This window comes from Abramis brama, assembly GCF_963993115.1.
Source record: "Abramis brama genome assembly, chromosome: 23".
In the NCBI taxonomy this organism is placed as follows: Eukaryota; Metazoa; Chordata; class Actinopteri; order Cypriniformes; family Leuciscidae; genus Abramis; species Abramis brama.
Genome location: NC_139985.1, coordinates 18,910,922 through 18,934,546, shown reverse-complemented (window position 1 = coordinate 18,934,546; position 23,625 = coordinate 18,910,922). Strand labels below are relative to the sequence as shown.

The 23,625-nt window shown below is 38.4% G+C and overlaps 1 protein-coding gene across 1 annotated transcript; it reads left to right on the top strand.

Moving 5' to 3' along the window:
* Positions 1–23,141, top strand: chrna4b (cholinergic receptor, nicotinic, alpha 4b). Its single transcript, XM_084100766.1, has 7 exons — positions 1–100; positions 17,695–17,792; positions 18,476–18,627; positions 18,820–18,868; positions 18,977–19,115; positions 20,455–21,841; positions 22,873–23,141. Exons 2-7 carry the CDS (start codon positions 17,735–17,737, stop codon positions 22,996–22,998), a joined length of 1,911 nt encoding a protein of 636 aa, XP_083956892.1. The 5' UTR covers positions 1–100; positions 17,695–17,734; the 3' UTR covers positions 22,999–23,141.
* The last annotated feature ends 484 nt before the right edge of the window (positions 23,142–23,625 follow it).

The window sequence follows — 23,625 nt, the reverse complement described above, 5'->3', positions numbered from 1 at the left end:
GAAGGAAAGGTGGAGCCCGACAGAGCCAAAGGGGTGAAGGGACAAGTCACAGACGAAGGCTCATAAGTCCATGGTCATGGCAAAGTGACGACTGACCAAGGTAAGCCGGAGGGACAAGGTACCTGGTGGAGCCGACTTGTCGACGGGCCAATGTGGAATGACAGGCTCAGAGGGTCTGGGACGAGTTATAGGGTTGATACTCCAAGGCTGAGCTGGCGAACTAACAGTCCAAGGTGGATCCTCGAAGCACTGAGCAGGCAGCATAAGAAGAGACCAATGGCTAATGAGAGGCAGTGAAGACAAGGCTGAAAGACTGGGTAGTGCAGGCAGGGGGTTCATAAACGGCCTTCCTTGCCGATACTGAACACATATTTCTCAGGAACAGCCCTTTTGGCAGACGTGGAACAGGCAGAATATTCAGGATTGTTCTGTGGTCAGGAATCTGTTACGCGTCAGAGGTGGTCGGAGTGGGAGGCAGGGCAGGGACATCAAAGACTTCAATAACTCGCTGTTGGGCTACGAAACAGGCTCGGTGCAGGCCAACGAAATGCCTTTATGCTCCTCCAAGATTATTAAGGGTGCAAAGTTCTGTGCACTTACATCCGCCTTGGCTGACGGGATAGGGCTCCACTCCATCCCCTCATATTCCCCAAGTATTCCTTCGGGGACAGATGATGTTGCTGGCTCATGCAGTTGTTCAGACGTCTTGCTGGGCTCAGGCTTTGGGACGATTGTATGCACTGGCTGCGGCTCTGGCACAGAAATCATGGCAGGCTCAGGCTCCATGTCTGTGGTGGACTCTGGCTTTCTGTCTGCTGGGCTGGTTGCTGTGGATATAGCAGGTGCTGTGTGCACTGCAGGTGCGCTGGACGACTCCTCTCTCTTGCAGATGGTAAAGGGGGAACCATTGTGTAGAAGCATCTATTCTACATACTCCATAAACGTCCCTTGAGACCATCTCCAGGCAGCCAAGCTCTCGTCTCCGTGTTAAAACCTGCCCAGAAAACACACACACAGGCTATTGTCGTTGTAGTGGACTAGGTGGTATAAATCCAAGAAGTCCTGTGTGTGACTCTCGGGGGAACGTACCCCCTGCGAGAGGAAGAGGATTTGTATTGCCGCCTGATCCATTAGATCTGTCCGTTCAGCTGTCACGGGCAGTTACAGAAGAGAAGGAAGAGGCAGGATCTAATCGGAGGCAGTAACAGTTTATTCAACTTTACCACACAAACAAACAAACAAAACACCTATGCAAAACACTCAGGGCAAGAACAGGAGCAGAACAACCGAGAACAATGTGACGTGAACGGACAATGAACAGAACAAACACAGAGTTTGAATACACAAGGCAAACTAATCAAAGAAACAAGCCACAGGTGTATAACTTAAGCCCAATTTATACTTCTGCATCGGACCTACGCCGGAGCCTCTACGCTGTAGGCAACGCTTTGGTTTTAATTTATACTTCTGCGTCGTTGTCCGCGTTGACACGCAATTAAGCCCAATTTATACTTCTGCGTCAAACTCACGCCGTAGCTACGTCGTAGGCTGTGTGTAGCGCGCGTACCCTTCGGCGTACCCTGACGTGCACCTCTCCAAAATTGTAACAACGCGTCAACTCTACGCGGACGCAAGCGCTGTGATTGGTCTGCTAGGACCGCTCCCTCGGGTTTCACATGCTCCCTCTGCGCCCGTCAACGCGGACAACGACGCAGAAGTATAAATGAAAACCAACGCGTTGCCTACAGGGTAGAGGCTCCGGCGTAGGTCCGACGCAGAAGTATAAATCAGCCTTTACTCATGCAGAGGGACCATGTGAAACCAAGGGAGGGGTTCTAGCAGACCAATCACAGCGCTTGCGTCCGCGTAGAATTGACGCGTTGTTACATTTTTGGAGAGGTGCGCGTCAGGGTACGCCGAAGGGTACGCGCGCTAAACACAGCCTACGACGTAGCTACGGCATAAGTTCGACGCAGAAGTATAAATTGGGCTTTAATCAATCAATGAAAAACCATAGAAACAAACTGTAACACAAGACTGAACTAAAACACATTTCAAACCCACCCAAAACAGAAATAGGCACAGATTACCTGTAACATTACGGTTGTTTTTAAAGAGCTGCTTTACAGAAGAATTGAACTCTGTTTACATCATTGAATCATATAAATAAAGGTGACTGACTTGACTAGCAAAAATATATTTTAATGGCATGAGCAAATGTTTGATAACTAATCTTCCTCTAGGACAACAGGTGTATCCAAGGACACAGCATGTACCGGAAAGGCCATTATGTCCGCATGAAAAAGCAACAACTTGTTTAACCCCCTGCTTCAAGTGAACAGTGCAGCCTTTAAAATACACCCTAAATGAACGAACCTAAATTAACGTAATTCTAACTTATTCTTATTAAAATTTGCGTGATTACACCAGAGAAACTTGAGGTGCAAATTGTTTTAATGACTACATTTATGATAACAAGTCAGCCTGATAAGTTTAAAGCAGGACAATCTCAGACAAAAGGTTGGAATAAAAATAGATTTAATTCATGGCAGGTTGTACTAATTGGAAAGAAAATATAAAACCATAAAAATACATCTACGGAGGCCTCTTATCTTGTGAATGCAAGTTCATTTTAAAACATTAACGTGATTGCAAAAACAGTGTGGCCACAAACACAATAAAGATGCGGGGGGAAAATGATGCAATATCAGACAAATAAAGAGACCTCTGGCTCTGAAAAACAGATGTCTAGCACAGATCTGCACTATAATGGAGACCGAAAAAGAGAAAGGAGAGAAAAGGTACTTGTGCCTTAGCAGAGAACAAGGTTTGTAATACTAAAATGGATTATGACCTGAACGTCTCCAGGCTTCGAAAGTGAGAATGAAGAGTGTATCTCTTTAGTGTGTAATGTAGCGAGGACATCTTTCCCAGGGCAGGTCAGAAAGAATCTCTTTTTATAAGTACACACTGAGATGTGCTGCATTACTCTTTGTATCCCATAAAAAGGAAAAATGGTGTGTGGTTTTATGGTGTTCGTTTCTCCCGACTCCAGCAACCATTGGGCCCTGTTTCTGTCATGACCCATTGGTTAGCTGCAGCTCATCTCTGCTCAGTGGTTTGTGATTTCACAGGTTCTCTTCATCACTGAAATGAAATGACTTACTGTATTACCACAACTTAAACAAATGCATGGTTTCAAGTTAAAACATCTTATATATATCGTTAAACCTTTCAATTTGCAAATGTTACCACTGTGCTGAAGAGTAGTGCTCGTGGTTAGGTTTTAAGTGGCTACACAATGACTCTACTAATACAAATGACAAGTAATTACTGAAGCAGGAGCGCTTTCTGCCCCGCACTGTTTGCCATATATCCTTATCACCCCGCGCAGGCGTGGAGGTACCCACGAGACTTCACTCTACTCTAGTCACGGTGGCCGCAGGACCTGGGGGTAAAGATAGACGAGGCAAGAGAAAAGGAGACAGAAGGATGAGGAGTAACAGAGACGTGAGAGAGGGAAAACGTGAGAAAAATTCTGGGTCTGGTTCCCAAAACACACTACCATCCGGTACTTCACCAGCTGGGTGAACTCCTCCACGATGCCTATCGGTGTATAGCCATATTTGTTCATTGTTCAGGGAAGAAGGAGGTGAAAACCGGTGAACATTCAACGTAACTTTAATAAAAAAATAAACAAACACAAAACGAAATTAAAGTGGCAGCCCCTCACGGACGACTGCCACACAAAAATTAACAAAACAAAACAAAAGTGGAGGAGTTCTGCACCACCACTCAACAGGGCGATTATTTGGAGAGCGAGATGATGAACCTCCATTTTGCCTGCATTCGTTTTGAAAACCTTGTCACGTGTACGTGGGTACATTGTTACCAAAGCAAACCATGCAGATTGGTTGGTTATGTCTGGACACACAAATCTTATTTGATCACTTGCCAATGATAGTGTGGACGTCTGCCTGAAAAGATCCGATTTGAGAAAAAAATCAGATTTGCCTGCAGTCTGAATACCTTGTATTAAGCAATACCTGAGTACCTTTGCAAGTACGTCAACTTATTCTATTAACCCTAACCCTACCCCTAGCAATAATCAACTAATACATGAGAGTTGGTTTACATGTACTGTAGGTGCAATGTTACTTGTAGTCAACCAAATGTCTAAAGGAGATCATTAAAATAAAGTGTAACCCAACTTAATTTTTTGAGTAATCAGCTAAAAAAAGTGTTTATGCTACAAATTCTTAAAGTCCCCCCATGTAGTCAATAATTGTATCCCTTAAAACTCATATTTGATCAACAAAAAATACATATTTAAACGTTTTTCCTTGGAAAAAAAATCTTAAAATAGCTTGAATGCAACTCCACACCATTGCCACTATTAGTATACGCGGTTCTATGAATATGCAGATAAGCCCAGCCAGTGAGATCCACTCGTTGACGATCACACGTACAAGGTAATTTGTGACGTCAAAAACACCAGCGATTTCAAACCGCATTTGTGAGACTGTCTTTGGTTCACTGTAGTTTTAAGGAGAAAATACTCAGCAATGGTGTTGACTAATGAATTCGCACATGGTTTGTCTTAAAACATACTAAAAACACCACATAGACATATAAACAACAAGCTTGATTTACACCACAGGGGGACCTTAAGTTTATCTAACTCAATGTAGATTTTTACACTGTCTTTATTGATTTTTAGAAACATTTACATTAAAACATTTTTAAAAAAAACACACACAAAAAAACACAACATCTATACTATACACAAGTCAAAACAATGGTACATTAATATCATGACATGGTGCATGCTATGCCTGGTTACACAGAAAATAAACTATTTGGTTCAGCTTCTTTCAAAAATCCTATAAAGGGGTTCCATACTTTGAAAAACTTTTCAGGTTTTCCTGTAACAATATATGTGAGTTTCTCCAAAGCCAAACAACAAGACAATTCCTGTAACCATTGTTTAAAATTAGGGCTTTCTGTGTTTTTCCAATGCCGTGCGACTACAAGTTTTGCTTGTAATAAACAGACGGTCAACATTTTCTTACCAGAGCTAGTTAAAGTGCAAGTTACAGGGAAAATATACAAAGTTTAGGACATTCTGTTTCACCACCAGTGACAAAAAGTCCAAAACCTTTACCCAAAAAAATTGAACTTGAGGACACTTCCATAAGCAATGGTATAAAGTTCCTATCTCTAGGTTGTATTTTATACATTGATTGGGAACTTTGGGATTAAATTTATGTAGTAATTCTGGACTCCAACCCGATCTCACGGGAAAACGTACAAATTCTACGAGGTGGCTAATTCGTACGAATTAATACGACCTCACTTGTACGAATTAGTACAAGATTTTTGCAAAATCGTACATATTTTACGAATTGCCCAATTCGTATGAATTCATACGAATGACCTACCCCTGACCCCGCCCCTAAACCTACCCATCACGTGGGTTTAGACAAATCGTACAAATTCGTACGAGTGAGGTCGTACGAATTCGTACGAATTAGCCATCTTTTTATCATTCGTACGAATTCGTACGAATTGGTCGTGAGATAGTGTTGATACTCTCATAATCCACTTGTACTGCAGAAGTTTAAACCTGGTATTAATTGTCTGGGTTTGGGCATTTAAGCAGATACTCTGCCATTTATCTTCTGCTATATTCTCACTTATATCTTGACACCAAGCCAAACGCTTCTTCTCCGTATTTTCCTTGCAGTTAGTGGAAATCAGTCTATAAAACAAAGAAACTTGCCTAGCACCATTAAGGTGGTTTAAAGTATTTTTTTCTAAAGGGGACAGATCTGGTAAGAGAAGAGAATGATGCTGTGTCTTATTGATAAAATTCCTAATTTGAAGATATTTAAAGAAATGGGTTTTAGGCAAATCAAACTTTTGTCTTAATTCCTGAAAACTGAGCATAGTTTCATTGCTAAATAAATCTGCCACTTTATTCAAACTTCATCATGTGTCCCTGGCGTAAACATAGTGTTTCCCCAAATAGGGGTAAATTGTGATAATTGTGGAATCTGTCCAATATGTTTCAAAACTTCGTACCATACCACAATAGTATTTTTAACAAAGGGGTTGGAAGTCGCTTTTTTCAATTTGGGCAGGGGTGCTGAGTACAGATACAGATTCAAAGGCAATTGTTGAGTTGTACTCGCCTCAATCCGTATCCAAGGGATAGAATATAATTATAATATTATAAAAATATTATAAAATTATAATATAATTATTATTGCTGGTAGCCAAATTATTTATGTCTGCTGTGATATTAATACAATAAAGATATTTAAAACCTTCATGAGCATTTTTAAAGGGGGTCTGGAAGGGTGGTGTGATACGTTCTGATTCAATTAGAAATAGGATCATAGATTTTGACTCATTCACTTTATAACCTGAAAAAGACCCAAATGATTTAATTAGGCCCAATAAAGAAGGCATAGATGTACTTAAATTGGATAGAAATAATATAATGTCATCAGCATATAAAGCTATTTTATTTTCAAGACCGCCAATTGTAATCCCTGATATATCTCCATTTCTTCGTACTGCAATAGCCAAAGGCTCAATAGCCAATGTGAAAAGAAGCGGCGAAAGGGGGCATCCCTGACGTGTGCCTCGAGAAAGTGGAAATGATTTAGAGATTATATTATTAGTCAATATCTCTACTGTGGGATTTGAATATAAAATTTGTATCCATTTTATAAATACGGACCGATACCAAAACAAGAGAGGGTATCAAAAAGATAGTCCCACTCCACCCTATCAAAAGCCTTCTCGGCATCTAAAGAAAGTAAAGCTGTATCCGAGACTCCTTTTGTAGAGTGTATGACTTTTAACACAAGACGTATATTATGAAAAGCTTGTCTACCTTTTATAAAGCCATTTTGATCAGGATCAATCATTAAAGGTAAATACCTTTATTTTGGGTTTGTAAGAGCCACATCTCATAGGATCTTTCCCTGGCTTAAGAATTAAAGTTATGAGGGCTGAACGCAAGGAAAAAGGAAGTTCTCCATTACTGAATGATTTATTCATCATGTCAATCATTGGGGTTATCAATTTGTTGTGAAAGATCTTATAGATGTCTATAGGTAGACCATCGGGACCTGGTGCTTTCATACAATTAATGGCTGCATTCAGGTCTGCTACTTCAATTGGTTGATCCAATACTTTGGAGTCTTCTTCAGACAGTGACAGAATCTGAATCTCATCCATAAATGTTTTATAATGATGGGTATTCTCCGGAGGTGTCGATTTATAAAGATCTTCATAATATTTTCTAAAAGCATTATTAATTTCAGTTGGGACCGTGGTCATTTGTCCAGTTTTTATCTTGTTAATCCCCCCTTCATTTTGTTGAGCCTTAATTCGCCATGCCAATAACCTTCCAGCCTTTTCTCCTTGGTCATAATATGTTTGTTTAAGCCTAGATATATTAGCCGCAGCTTTATTAGTAGAGATGTCATTCAATTCTGCTTATTTGAAAATTTCTTCTTCTAAATCCTTGATACTCTGTTCCAATTCAATGATTTTAAGGGCAGATTTGTTTGTCTTAGAACTAGTAAAGCTGATCATTTGCCCCCTAATATAGGCCTTAAATGCCTCCCATCGTATTGAAGCAGACATCTGGTTTGTATTAAACTCAAAAAATATGTCAATTTGATTTCCAACTAAATGAAGAAACTCAGGGTTATGTAGCCACTTTATATTTAGACGCCATCTAGATGGGCTTTTAATTATGGTTCTGAGAGTATATTTCAACGATAATGCAGCATGATCTGATAAAACAATACTATATATTTACAGTTAGATATAATCAATCAAGTCCTTTGAAATAAGAAAATAGTCTATTCTGGAGTATGGAAAGTTGAGGAAAAGCAAGAAAATTCTTTCTTTGTTGGGTTCTGAAGCCTCCAGACATCACCTAAATTAAGGTCTGTGATGTATTGATTAATTATATTCCTACTTTGCGAATGTGAAGTGTCAATACCTGTGGAATGGTCCAAATTAGGATCTAAGGTACAATTAAAGTCACCAGCGACTATTAAGATACCCTGAAGGGAAGACAAAATTAAGAAAAGATTATGAAAAAAAATTGGTTCATCTGTATTAGGGCCATAAACGCTTACAAGATTGCAACATTCATTGAACATCCTACCACTGATTATAACATATCTACCCAATGGATCACGGAAAGTTTTTAATATGAAATGGGACTGATTTATGTATCAGCACAGCTACCCCTCTTGAGTGCGAGCCATATGCTTTAGTTCACTTTTGTTTAGTAACTTTTTGAGTGTAAACTTCAGATGAACTTCAGCATAATGCTGCTCTGAGAGCTGTCTGAAAGAATAAATATATGACAGTACTTATGGAATATTTTACATCTAATTATATCACTGAATGTCTGTCTTTAAATTACACAGGACTGAGATCAGGTTCACAGTGGCAAAAAAGAAATAATGAGCTTCTTGAAAAGTAAAATGACAGCAGTGTGATTTTACAAGACACTAGGGTGTCTAGATGGGAACATCTTACTGTATTTTTTTTTTTTTTAAGACATTGACAGCAGGAGTAATTTTTGAGGAGATATGTCCGTTTATTGATCTGCATTACACCAATTTGGTTCAACCCCAAATAGAATTTAAGAGTTACTGATCACCATACGCTGCTCTATCATCAGTGAATATTTTGCACAACACTTGCAGGAGGCATGTCACTTCAATTAAGGTACTGTAAATCAAATGCTAAAATAACAAGCAGCTAAATGTATAATGTTTGGTAATATCACATCAGTTTCATAGCCCTTCCAGAGTTCAAGCAACCCTCAGTATGGTAAGGGTGTCAAGAGCCACTAGAGGGCAAAGTCTGTCTATGTAACTTTCAAATACGTAGAAAATCCAACCTAAACCCTTCTTGATCAAATTATCACCACATCATTTCACACAGGTTTTGGATAGCATTTTAACATACTACTGTTAAATACCTTCTGCAGTATAATAAATAATACTGAATGCACTGAATTGCCTGTATGATCCACTACATTCGCCAATAAATGCAGTAGCTTATAAAGTGGTGCACACTGCATGACATATTTACAAAATATATAAAAAATATCTTAGAAATCAACAAGCTTGTCTTGACCTTTTATTTAAAGTGTGCCAAATAAATGGAAACAATTACAGTTCTTCTTTTTCTTATTTCTGACTCATTTTTGATTAGATAATTTTGCCAAAGACATTTTTACACAAAATTTAATTAAAAAGATAGCTGGATAACACTACCATGTTGCATTCTATTATTTCAAACATTTAGCAATGCATTCATATTGCTGCACTTACTGATTAAAAAAAATTGTAGACAATATGCAGTGTGTACTGCATGTAGTATGTATTAAGTTAGCAATGCTGGGCAGATTACTTGCAAATTGTAGTCTGTTACACCGATTACAAATGACATAGTAACGTAATCTAGATTACTCATTTAGCCTAATGATTACTTTTTGGTTACTTTTAGATTACTTCGTTTAAAATCTCAGTGGTTTCCAAGTGATTATTATAGGTCAAAGGGGTTTGTCTGACAAAAAGTTTGTGAATCCCTGCCTTACATGAACAACTAGATGTACCGCATGGCGGTACAAAATATGACCGCCGCTCAGGCCTGCACTGGCTTTCCACAAAAATAAATGATGTGGAGCAATTTGGCTGTATTGCGTGTTTATGTATATACCTAAAAAAAGTAGTAGTATGTGCATGTCTGTCTGTGTGTGTGTGTATGTGTGTGTGTATGTGTGTGTCTGTGTGTGTGTGTGTGTGTGTGTGTGTGTCTGTGCGTGTATGTATGCGTGCGTACATGTGTGTGCGCGTGTGTGTTTGTGTGTGTGTGTCTGTGCATGTGGATTTGTATGTGTGTGTATGGGTGTGTGTCTGTGCGTGTGGATGTCAGTGTGTGTGCATGCTTGCGTTTGTTTGTATTCCTGCATGTGTGTGTGTTACAGTATCATCATAAACCAGCAACCCTTCGCTCAACACCACCATCTACAGGCCGATGAGTGTACAGTCACTAAATGTGCACATAAATGAATTTATTTTATACCCCCCCATGGATGAAATTCTACGAAACTTAGCATACCCCCAGAGGATGTCAAGTTAATCATACACATGAAATATGGTGCAGTTCTGAACATCTCAACTGAAGATAGGGGCGATTAAAGCAGAATAATATTGCATTTTCATTTTTTATGGGAAGGGGCGCAAATCACAAATAAGTGATTATGGGCTAGGTTGATGTGGGCCCTTAAGACCAACATACCATAAAAATGTCTTCATCCTCGGTGCCACGGTTCAGGTAGTTATTTAGGAAGAACTGCATTTTTTGGGTTTCGGGGGGCCCAGCGCGGGGGGGGGGAGTGGCCCCCGGGGACCAAACGAAATTTTTCCGTACAAGTCTAGTGGGGCTACATGCCCACCAAATTTCATGTTCCCCGGTGTTTCAGTGTCCCTGGTATCGTTGACGAAAAATTCAGTAGATGACGAAAAAAAAAAAAAAAAAAAAACTTTGACAATCCCTATATGACCGCTTTCGCTAGCTAAGCTAGCGGCGGTCATAATAATTTGGGAAGATCACTGAATCTGATGAAGACACTGCGATATATCAGCAGTGTTTAGTAACTTGCATAATTATTCATCTCATGATGTAAATGAGAGGTTTTTTCCCCCCGAAATTTAGAAGCATCACAAATTTATTTTTATGACATTTACAGTATACATGCCAGTTCTATATTGTAAATAGTCAAAGCTAAACGGACACACAATAGGATTTTGAAAGGAAAATTAAGAATTATGTAGAATCAATAAATTATGAATAATTTACTGCCATTGTGTGAATAATATGTAATCATGTAATCCATAAGAAGTAACTGTAATCTGATTATTAACATTTTAAAAGGTTATACAATCTAATTACAAGGAATAAATGTTTGGAATCGGATTACTTAATCCAGATTACATGTAAACAGTTACTACCCAGAAGTGTAAACTTGAATCTAATTCAAAGATTCAGTGAACAGATTTAAGGGCTGATCAGACATGAAGAGTTTCATTTGTCCAGGAAATGAGGTGGTTCTTTACATTTGTATTAAAGAGGATTTAAAGTGATTTATTCCAGCTGCTACCCTCAAATTCAGATCAGTCAAAAAGGAAAAGAAAAGGATCTTACGCAGAGCACCTTGAGGTTTTATTATATGGCACAGTGTGAGAACTTGTACCACAAATACAACAACAACATTCAATTTTGTCATTTAACTGGATCCAGCAGATAACCATATTGTCACACGCATTCAATTTTGTTTGTTCATGGATCAGTTTTCATGTACGTTTAGTTTGTTTTCATCAGTCACATCATGTGTTCTTTGTCTTGGTTTCCTGCCACTCATCTGTTTGCATGACACATGTAATAAGAACTAACAATGAACTTTCAGAATCAGCAGCGGTGTGAGATGTGCAGGTGTGATCTCGAGCAGATCTTCCTCTAGATATTGCTTTTGTTAAAAATGTGTCATACTTTTTGATCTGTGGGTGGCCAGGTCGTATCCATATCTATTTCTGTTTCTTATTAGGGCGAGGGAAAAAAGCACCTCTCTGAGACATCTGTCCCAGTTGTCAAAACCACAAGAGCAAAGACACAGAGTTCTTGCCTTCATTAGCACCTGTAGAAAACACTGCTCAACCGATGCCCTTCTCAGACCAAGCATCTTAAATCAGTCATCTTTCACTCTATCCTTCTCTCGGTCTGCGTTTATCGCATTTGCTCTCTGTCTTCCTCTTTGTCTCTTTTTCTGTCACTTAATGCTCTTGCTGGGTCATCGCACCTCTATTGGAATCAGATACATGAGAGCTCTGGTATTTGCTGACTATTGTCTGGTGGGAAATTGGAGTCACTGACCCTGCAGATTCTCCAGAGGTCATCAGGAAAACCCGATGCTTTTTGTGTTTAAAAGGGCCAAAATACAATGAAGCTAGTTGTAATAAAAGGGTATTGATAATCTTTATAGTGTAGTTCATAACCACTGGCAGCTCATCCATCACAGATATCCTCAGGGTTGTGAACATTTTCATAATTTATTACTATAATTATATGTAATTGATAATTAGTGGTCTTTGATGGAGATACACTTTCCTTGCCTTTGGCCATTTTTGTTTCAATATTTTTTTTCAGTATGGGATTCATGGCTGTAGACCAGGGCTGATGTTAATGAGTCCAGGTGAGTTTGACAGATCCAAGCCATCTGGCATTCCAGCATACTTGATGCAGGAATAATAATAATAAAAAAAATGTATCTTATAATAGTTCAGGAAGCAGTTTAAACTTCTAGTTAGGCTGCTTCGAACGAGGTTTTAGTTTCATATTTAAAACGATCATATTTCTGTTAAAACATTTTTTTTTAAACATTAATCTCAACATTATTTATTGTTTACCCGTACAAGTTGTTCACCCAACTATGATGACTTCCACTTGAGAACCCCCAACCCCGGAAATCTGAAACAACTCCATGGTGTACGTGAGTTTGGGGCGGGACTACATGTTATTTTGACCAATGAATGAAAAAAATAAAAAATAATGACCCTTAACAAACAGTTTTCCTTATTTTTTTTATTCTGTTTGGTGACTCCATTCACGTAAAAAGCACACGCTTCACCTTTAAAGAAAGCTTAGCTGGAGTGAGAGTTTGATTAAATGTAACCTTCAGTGTTAAGTCCCTGTCTGTTGGTTCTCATCTGTGGTGTTTGATCGAGAACTGTTTGTCTAGACTCTGCAGTGATTTGTTCGTTTGTGGGGTGACATCATCCTTCTCACTGTGGAAATCCTTTTAGGCAACATGAAAAAGTCCAATCGCTCCAGAGAACTAAAACAATTATATATCACAGTTTATCAAAAGTGACAAACTGGCATCTGAATGAGGATTCTAAATCCCATAATTTTGTTTGACTGCACAGTCAAATCAGACAATGCTGTTAATGATGTTTGTCAAGGTTTGGAAAACATCCAAACCGCATAGTCTGACTTGCTGGCTGCAGCTAAAGAAAGAGACTACTCGTTTGATATTTGGGAATGCAGCTAAAGTTTCAAGCTAAAGGTCTTAAATGATGTATTCCTGCAATTATCACGGGTGTATTTTTAAAAGTCCCACTGGAACCTCAACCAACAACCTCATCAGTATTGCAGCAGGTGGCCATAATCTCATCACATGAGAGAGAGAGCAGGAGAGAGAAAAAAAGATGTCTTGAATGCATTACTTATCAGTGTGTAAATGAAATCTACGGATATCTACTGAACCTAAAGACCCCTTTCCATGCAGTGTCTTTATTCAGCATAACAGCATTTAGGAAAAACAGATCAAACGATTAGTCCTAAATAATGCGATTCTAATGAAATCTATTAGACAAATGTATTGTATGAACTGCCTATTAGAATAAAAGACAACCAAACACAATTATTCATTAATATATTGAGTGTTTCAGATTGTATCATGGGGGCAGACAATTTCAATCTCTTTCATTATTTAAAACAAAAGTAATTGTTGCAGTGTTTGATTGGCAGCTCTGTTATCATAAAGATTTACAGTATCTGCGCCACTGTCTTTGTGTGTGTGGTTAAACTACAGGGAGAGCGTTTAGAAATCTATTTATTTGGTGTTAATCCCCATGTGGCAAGAGAAAAGATGAAAAATAAAGGAGAGAGATGGTGTTTCAAAAGCATAAAAACTCATTTGCATCTTAGCGAGAACAGAGGGACTGTTTTGACATAAAATCAATTTGGACTTGAAGGATTTATGTAGTTGAAATAACCTTTCACACTCAAGGAATTCAGGATACAGTGGAGTGTATTATTCCTTTAAACCACATTTGGAATTCTAAAAAATGTGCTCTTTGTATTCATGTTGGTTTCGTACGGTGGAAAGGGGTCTTTAGGTTCAGGAGATATCCTTAGATTTCATTTATACACTGCTAGACCTTCATGTCTACTGGGATCTCAAAATTATAGCCAGTTGATATCTAGAATATCAAAATTGACTGCTGGTGGTAGATCCTTTTCCTATTTACCACCTAAACTCTGGAACAGTCTTCCTAGCATTATTCGGGAAGCAGACACACTGTCAGTTTAAATCTAGACTAAAAACACATGTTGGCATACTCATTATCAATTTCTATAATTCAAATCATGTAAAATGATTATTAGGCTGCATAAATTAGGTCAGCCAGAACCAGGAACACTTCCCATAACACCTGATGTACTCGTCACATCTTAAGAAGAATGGCATCTACGCTAATATTAGTCTCTCTGTTTATCCCGAGGTTTACCGCAATCAGCCGGATCAGGGCCGTATCCAGATCAGATGAAGGACCTGCGCCTGGACACGACCACAACACAACCACCGTTTTCACAGATTCACGTTTTTGAAGTTTACACGGAGATGATAACGGTATCGCTTTCAAAACCCGATTAAAAAACGTGCTCTTTGAAACCTACTTCGAAGTTTGCATTCTCAGGCCACCAAAACGCTGTTGTCGTGTAAATGAACGGCCAGAACGCATCAAAAGTTTTTCGCATAAACTGACTGTGTCCGAAATCGCCCCCTATTCCATTAAATAGGGCACTGTTTGAGGGAACAGCCATTGGTAGTGGTGTCCGAAACCATATAGTGCATGTTATCAAGTGCACTCATTCAATCCCACAATGCACTATATGCTCAATAGCTAGAGAATACCCATAATGCACTGTGAGAGTCACATGCGGAATTAATTACCACGCCTGTGCAGAAGATGAATCATCCAACCGCTGATTCAATAAATTAGTTTTTAATTGATTAATAAATTGTTAAGTTAAGGTTTATACATAGTTTCCATGACAGAGTTCAAGATAAATCTTTTTATCATTCATAACAGAATAAATTTAAGTATATTTTTTATTTTATATTTAATGATTATTTTCCAAAAAGATGAAGCCAAACTATATAATAAGGTTTACTTTTCAAGAAGAAGAGTTTTTTCTTTGTTATGACATCAGGACAGTTGTATATCACCTGGATATTTTTGACTGTACCCAAAAAATATCAAAATGAATTCTGAGAAATTAAATAGATGGACATCGTGTGTTCAAATCATTACATGTATGAATTGCATTTTTATTTAAATGATGAGGGATAATTCATACAAAAATGAAAATGCATGACTTTCGTTCTTCTGAAAAACACAAAAGAAGATATAGTTTGAAGAATGTTTTTATAAACTTTCATTATGGACAAACAAATATTGAGAGCTTATTCAGAATATCTTATTTTATTTTCAAAAGAGGACGTCATACAGGTCTGGAATAACTGGGTTAGTAAACGATGACAGAATTTGAACAATCCTTTTAAAAGACAGGACAAAAAACAGGGTCATGTCATTGACCCACATATTCATGAATCTAAGCATTGGCACACATGGAGCGCTGCTGAGGTCAGAGGTCATATATGGGCTCAGATGTGCTGCTTGTATGTAATTCTGATTCCATGGCACAGAAATAACTGTGATGAATTATGGTGGGCTGATATGTGAACAGGTGTTGTGACTGGATACTAGCACCTACACCAGCACAGTATTGATCCACAATTAGATGTAGTTCAGTAAGTTCAATGTGAACATCACATTCAGGAATCCACTTGTTTTATGAGTGTTGCTATACATTTGGGCATGAATTCATCACATGAATAGCTTTTTATTAAAGTCATATTTCTGTCTATTAAGGAACCATTGAATTGCTCTCTCTTATGTAATCCTGGTTAAAGTCATATCCGCCTATTGATCAGAGCTGAAATTATATTACATGCGGTTACGTTAGATAAGCATTCAGGGTGTGGAAATTTCAGATTCAATAGGATGATACTGATCCTGAATGTCTGAGTTTAAGCTTATATGAGTGTGTGTATCTGTGTGAACGAGGAAGAGAGAGAGACGATATCTCAGTCAGGTCTTTTCTCTCCGCACCTTAATGAAAGTCTGTATATTGCGATTCAAGGTTGAATTCATTCGCGTGGAGGACAACGTTCTCTGTGGGCATTTGCAAATGGCATCTGATGAAACAAATTATGAATGTTGATGACCGCAGCCACATTCACAGCCAAAAAATAGCTCTTCGCAGCTGGTTTGCGTCCAACAATTAGTGTTTGTAGGCAAACAAATAGGTTACATGGTCTTGCTATTAGGTAAAGTGGATAAATCAGCTTTAAGCTGTGAGGGGGAAAACATTTCATATTGAGAATTTCACATCTCCAAGATGTTTTATGTATGGCGAACATGTATTGTAAGCTCTCCATGCATGTCCAGTTCATATCTGTATTATTCATAAGGACATTGTGGGTCGTCCATGGCTGATTTATTGCCTCTCCAGACAGATGGTTAATCAGTTTCTTGGATAAGCTCTTGGTGGATTGCAGGTGTGCGTTGGATTGGAAACAGCATGGATAAATATTTTAGAATGCTAATCTATGCCTGATAGCAGCCTGAAGACATGCATGTCTTTCTGTACAATATTAATGGCTTTTTTTTTTCTCTCAAAAGAATAGTTTATCTGAAAATTAAAATTGTCATAATTTACTCAAAAATATTGGATCCCATTGATTGACTCTCATTATCTTTCAAAATATATTTTTCAAAAGAAAGAAACTCATACAAGTTTAGATAAGAGTGAGTGAAAAGGATTTTCTATTTTGAGAGAACTATCCATTTAAGTCTGGGGGGGGGGGGGATATATGGTTAGATAACATTTTCGGAATATGAATACAATATGTTGACCTAGGAACGCGTCTAACTCTGCAAAATCACGGCATGCCATCCAATCAGGGACAAACACTGAGACGGAGTGACTCTTCTTGTAATTAATAAGCAGACAGCATCCTGAGTTTGGCTGCCACTGCTCATCTGCACTGCTAGATCACTTCCAGACATATTTCAGTCTGTTTATGTCTCCTTGCCTTTGACTTTCCATCCTCTCTCTCTCTCTCTTTCTCTCTCTTACCTGCTTGCTCTTTTGATCCTGTATTTTTACTATCTTGAACTTCTTTTAAAGGCTAAACATTAAAAAAACTGCTTGGAAAATGCCATTAAAAACCAATCATGATCATAAATATATATCAAGCTCTTTTAAATAAGGCATTTGGCCACATCATTTTAAGGGTTTTGTTCTCAATCAATATCATTCAGTCCTCTCTCTCTCTCTCTCTCTTTCTCTCTCTGTGACATTCTCATGTATAAGGCACAGCCTCCAGCGCATAATATCTACTCAGCGAAGATTGGAAGGTGGAGGGGCCGGAGAGGAAAGATACTGAGAGTGAAACAGCAAAATACACACACACAGAGAGAGAGAGAGAGAGAGAGAGAGAGAGAGAGAGAGTGGGAGGGAAAGACTCTAATGACAGCTAGAGAGGTATTCTGAGGGACTCCTCACTTTTACAAAAGGTTTGGACACTGAGTGACTTTTTGTGGCTGTTTTCATGCACTTTTTAAGTCAGTTTGCAGAGAGATGATCTACGGTCCTTTCTTTTTTTAAATATACTTTTTGTCTAATATTTAGACAACTGGACACTGTTATCAATTTTCTGTGTCAAAATTCTTGCAGATCACCAGAGTGGGATATCATCTGACATCAAGTGGACAAAATGAGAGCAGCGTGGAGTGTCTTCTTTCTTCTGTCTGTCTGTTTGGAGCTGGCATTTGGTAAAGTCTGACCTTCGGTTTAAATTTATTTGTAACTCGCTGTAGTTGTGCCCAGTTTCCTGTTTATGTATTGATGCAGCGTGAATGAGGGAGTGTAAGCTTTTCAGTCTTTTTGTTTTGTTTTGTCACAACATAACATTTAATGGGTGCTCCTACAAATTCCCTACACATTGCTAGAAAGAAAGCTGCAATATAACTATAATACAATTATAATTATTAATAAGAAGAAAAATAATAGTAACAAATAACTGTAGGTTCTCAGTTTAAAAGGAATGTTGGTCTTTATTAAATGCTTTTACGTATGTACTAACATTTAAATCAATAATTTGATACATAGCACTTATTGTGTACATATGTTTACATTTATATTTTACATTTAATTCATTTCTGTAATTACATAATTACACTGTTAACCCATCCCTTACACCTTAACCCACCCTTAAACCTAAACTTACCACCAAACCAAAACGTACCCGCATCCCACCTCAGTGTTTTGCAATACAACATCAACACAATAAATATTGTACATAAAAATGATTTATTATGTAAGTACATAGTAGTTAAAGACACCTAATATAAAGTGTGACCGGAATGCTTTAAATCATAATTATCATATTTGCATAGAATCAGTTTAACACTGTAATTGTCTCAGCAGTTAAAACAAAAAAAAATCCTTTTGGCAGTATTTTCCATCAGTCCAGCTCGTGCCCATGCGGAAGAAAGACTCCTCCAATCTTTGTTCAGCAACTACAACAAGCTCTCTCGCCCTGTAGCAAACATCTCAGACGTGGTTTTGGTCCACTTTGGCCTGTCCATTGCTCAGCTCATTGATGTGGTGAGTCTCAGATGCACTCCGGTGCAGCAACATCTTGATTTTACAAAAATGTATGGACATCTGTCAATCAACTATAATGCTTGAGGCAGTGAAAGATGTTGTAATTTCTTAAAAAAAATGTTTGAAAAGTCACCCCCTTCTCTTATTACTCTCTTTCACATGGGGATCCCACTTTGCTTCATAATAAACCAGGATGAGAAGAATCAGATGATGACCACAAATGTCTGGGTGAAGCAGGTATGTTTTTAATAAAAAAAACAGCCCATAATTGGGCATTAATGAGATTTTTAATTGGAACTGGGCTCTTGTTGCTTCACTCTCCACCCCTGTCATACCTGCTGGTTGTGAGCGGTGATGAGCGCACATGTTTCCCTGCAGGAGTGGAACGATTACAAGCTGCGCTGGAACCCAGAGGAGTATGAGAATGTCACCTCCATCAGGATCCCCTCCGAGATCATCTGGAGACCGGATATTGTCCTCTATAACAAGTGTGTAAGGCTTTTAACAATCCGGAATTCAGCCAAATCCATTTCTAAAAAATCGACATCTTCAAAACACAGTTAACCTCCCACTGTTCCAGTATTATGTTCGCGCTATCCTATTTGATGGCAAGCTGCACTTTGGGTAACTGTTAATGGCGCTCGGCTCTTTTCCTCGTTTTAAATTTACAGCTAAAACATACTTTTACCGCTAAAAAAAATCTTTGTCAATATTCAAATTCCAGATTTCAAATTTCAAACATTTCAGGGAATATAAGGATGTTTTATTTAACTTTCATAAAATTACTAGAATTACTTATTACTCATCTTAATCCACTTTGGCTTTTGTTCACACAAAATTGAAAATGCTGTCATTGTTTACTTACCCCTGTGTCGTTCCATATGCGTATATGATTCCATGGAGTTTGATTGAATTTCATCAACATGAGATAACATAAACAGTAGGCTACTGTATAATGATCTGTCCAGTTCACAAGCAAATGACTCCTAGTGTACGAGCCATTTACTTTAAGGAATCTTTCAAAAAGAAAAAAGATCAGTGTGATGAATTAACTCACTGAATCTGAATTAACATCTGCCTCACTTCAAGTTAACATTACTTTCATTGGTTATCGTGATTTTGCCAAGTAAGATGACATATTTTTTTGATCCTGGAACAACATTCCTGTCCAGAAATTTAGTCCTAACCCTATACCTACCCCTAAACCTAACCCTACCCATAACTAACCCTACCACCTAACCCTGGTTGTAAGCCTGATCTTGACATAAACTGTAAACTTGTCCCTCAATTCTGATTGGTTGATTTGAATGTTGTTCCACGATCAACAAAGATGTTGATCCAGGAACATGTTGTACTTGGTGAAATCATGTTTACCACTTTGGTCGATGTCTGTATTGTACTTAAGATTTGTGAAACTTAAAAACATATCATTAATGGTTGATGTGTTGAAGATATTTACTAATTTATTTTTATAAACAATATTTTAATAAAAACATTTTCAGTGACTAACAACTTGAAACTTGAAGTAAACAATGACAAAATTTTTGGTTGAATTTTTTCTTATATATATGACCTCTGATTGCACAATTGCAAATCATTTTAAGTCAATACTGAAGCATATAAAAAATTATAAGTTCTCTACCATTCTCTTGATCCAAGAGATTTGCTGTCTCGGGAATGAAGGTTCTGAGAGTTGCGAGGTTCTCTAAACCCAAGCGTGTAAAAGACGTCACAGGTTATTGATGGCTTGGCTCACACTGACTGTCACATTGCTTCACAGATATTTCATTGCAGGCACTGTCTGACAGAATTGTGTTTGATCTGCAGTGCGGACGGAGACTTCGCAGTGACTCACTTGACTAAAGCCCAGGTGTTTTACAACGGCAGGATAAAATGGAAACCACCTGCCATTTATAAAAGCTCCTGCAGCATCGATGTCACCTTCTTCCCCTTCGACCAGCAAAACTGCAAGATGAAATTCGGCTCTTGGACGTACGATCAGGCCAAGATTGACCTGGTCAGTATGGCCAGTGATGTAGACCAGATGGACTACTGGGAAAGCGGGGAATGGGTCATAATAAACGCTGTTGGCACTTACAACATCAAGAAGTACGAGTGCTGTACGGAAATATACCCAGACATCACCTACTACTTCATCATCAGACGTCTTCCACTGTTCTACACCATCAATCTAATCATCCCCTGCCTGCTTATATCCTGCCTGACGGTGCTGGTCTTCTATCTTCCCTCAGAGTGTGCAGAGAAAATCACGCTGTGTATCTCCGTCCTGCTCTCTTTAACCGTTTTCCTCTTGCTAATCACTGAAATTATCCCCTCAACCTCACTGGTCATTCCGCTTATTGGCGAGTACCTACTCTTCACCATGATCTTCGTCACTCTCTCCATCATCATCACGGTGTTTGTGCTCAACGTACACCATCGTTCGTCCCGCACGCACAACATGCCACACTGGGTCCGCCAGTTTTTTCTTCACCTGGTGCCCCGTTACCTGTTCATGAAGCGTCCACCTGCCTCAGGTAAGAGGAACTGTGGGAAACTGATTGAGATGATGCACAAGCCAATGGAGGCACAGTCCATGTTTCTACGGACCAACATTCTGGATATCTCCCCGCAAAGCCCGCTCCATCATTTGGTCACTTCGGTTGACAGGTTGGATCAAATCCCGCAGGACTCTTCCCCCAAACCCATGTTTTTCTGCAGTTCTCCCAGCAGCGAGTATTCCATCCTGAAAGAAGAAACTTCCCAAACACCTCAAACACCGGTCATCGGTTACACGTGTGCATACACAAACAGCATATTCGCCTCCAGCACATCTTCATTTCCAGATACTATCATCGGTACTCTGCTGCACACCATCCCGAAGGATGGAGCCGAGCATACAGACTGTGATATCAAAGGCCACAGTGCTGAGAGTGTCTTCATGGAAGCCAAGGAGAGTGTTCAGGGAGCAGGGAGCTGTCAACACTGTCTTACTTCTGAGGGGACGAGTCTGCAGAAGCATGGTCACGATGAAGTAGGCAGGTGTATCAGACATAACATGCCCAACACTCAGATCTTCAGCTCTAGCAGTGACGGCACTACTGATCTGAATGCCGTGGAGCCGATGAGCAATCTGTCGCAGTCGCTTCTCAGAGCCTTAGAAGGAGTTCAGTACATTGCTGACCATCTCAGAGCAGAAGATTCAGACTTTTCAGTAAGTTTTAAAGGAAAATCATTTACTCACCCTCATGTCATTCCAAACCCAATGGACTTTGTTTTCTTTCATTGGTGGAAGACAAAAAGTTGTTTACGTTGCTCTTTTCAACAAAATAAAAGCAAATGGTGACCAGAGGCTGTGAAGACACAAAAATTACATCATAAAAGTAGTTCATGACTGTTAATTGTTTGACAAAAATACCAACATTTTAAGTAATTTTTACATTTATCATACATTTTTTTTATATTTATCACTGAAAGTAACTTACTAGTACAATATAAAAAAAGTATATGATCAATAGTTATGACAACATGTTTTTGCATTGCTTTTACTCATCAAAATAATTAAGCAATTGTCAACTTTTTTATGTTATACAAGATTCAACAGTTTTTAAGTCAGTTTAATGTAATTTAAGTTGAAATTACTTAAATATCCAAGTTGATTGTACTTAAAAAATTAAGGCAGCAACTTTTTTTTTACAGTTTAATGATTTATTGATTTAATTCAGGGTAATTTATTTAATTCTGGTAACTCCTCTTAACTAATCATTTAAAAAATGGTTCAGTAATTTGCATTGTATATAATAACCAGCTCATAAGGAGTAAAACGAATTGTGTTTCTCGAAAGAAATAAAGTAATGGGTTTGGAATGACATGAGTTTAAGTGGGTTACGGTTTTGTCTTTGGATGAAGTATTCCGGCAAAAATACAGTAAAGATGAAAGTAAAAAAATAAAAACAAAGAGCTCCAAAGGTAAACAGACTGTAAAAAGAAATATGTTTACTTGCAATAAGAACTTTAGATTCCTCTTTAGCAAGAGATTCTCAAGTTCTTCTGAGGCACTTTGAACTGGCCTTTGATACTGGTATTATTTTTTTATCACTGTTCTTGCTATACTACACAAACCAGAAAACACTGTGGTCTCACAGGAAAGTAGTCATCCAAAAAATCAATTCTGAGAGGGAAATACATGAGTGGAAAATATATCATGATATCTGAAACGAATGAATCTCTTTTTTCCTCCACCAGGTGAGGGAAGACTGGAAATATGTTGCCATGGTGATTGATAGAATATTCCTCTGGATGTTTGTGCTGGTGTGCATTCTGGGGACGGTCGGACTGTTCCTCCCACCGTGGCTGGCTGGAATGATCTAGAACGTCGTGCGGAGTCTTTGATTGGCTCTGAGTGGGTGGGGAATGGCCTTGTCTATCACACTTGACTTCAGTGACCTCATTAAACATCCGCTGTCATGGAAATTAAGTGATGTTTAATGTCAGTGCTTCTGAGTGCAACAGGAAGTTAGTATTGGGATTCTGTAGATTTAAAGGACTGTTTTGGGTTAAATGGAAGTTAATGAAAAATGAAATTAAATAAAATGAAACTGTGTTCGTTTACTCACCCTCATTTCTTTTGAAATCTATCATTTTCTTTCATCTGTGGAATAAGGAAAAAGTTTGATTATGATACTGAATCCAATTCAATCCAAATATAAGTTTTAAGACTTAAAAAAGCTGGGTGAGTTGATTCAGTGTGTCATCTTAAGTACTGCAAGAGCAACTTTAATGAATTCTAAACCCACTGATATAAAAACACATCAACTTTAAGAATAAATATAACTTAAATGTTTAACACTGAACAGATTTAAATTATTTACATGAATAATTTTCCCAATTCTAAGTATTGCATCACAGCACGTGGATTTCAGAATGTGCGAATGGCTTACAGGAGATTTCAGCTGTGAAAGGTAACACGGGTGACAGCAGATACAATTCTGCAATAGT

Coding starts and splice junctions, on each gene's coding strand:
- chrna4b (XM_084100766.1), top strand. CDS start 17,735: ATGAGAGCAGCGTGGAGTGTCTTCTTTCTTCTGTCTGTCTGTTTGGAG. Junction 18,628..18,819: donor TTGCTCAGCTCATTGATGTG/GTGAGTCTCAGA, acceptor ATAATAAACCAG/GATGAGAAGAATCAGATGAT. Junction 19,116..20,454: donor GATATTGTCCTCTATAACAA/GTGTGTAAGGCT, acceptor TTTGATCTGCAG/TGCGGACGGAGACTTCGCAG.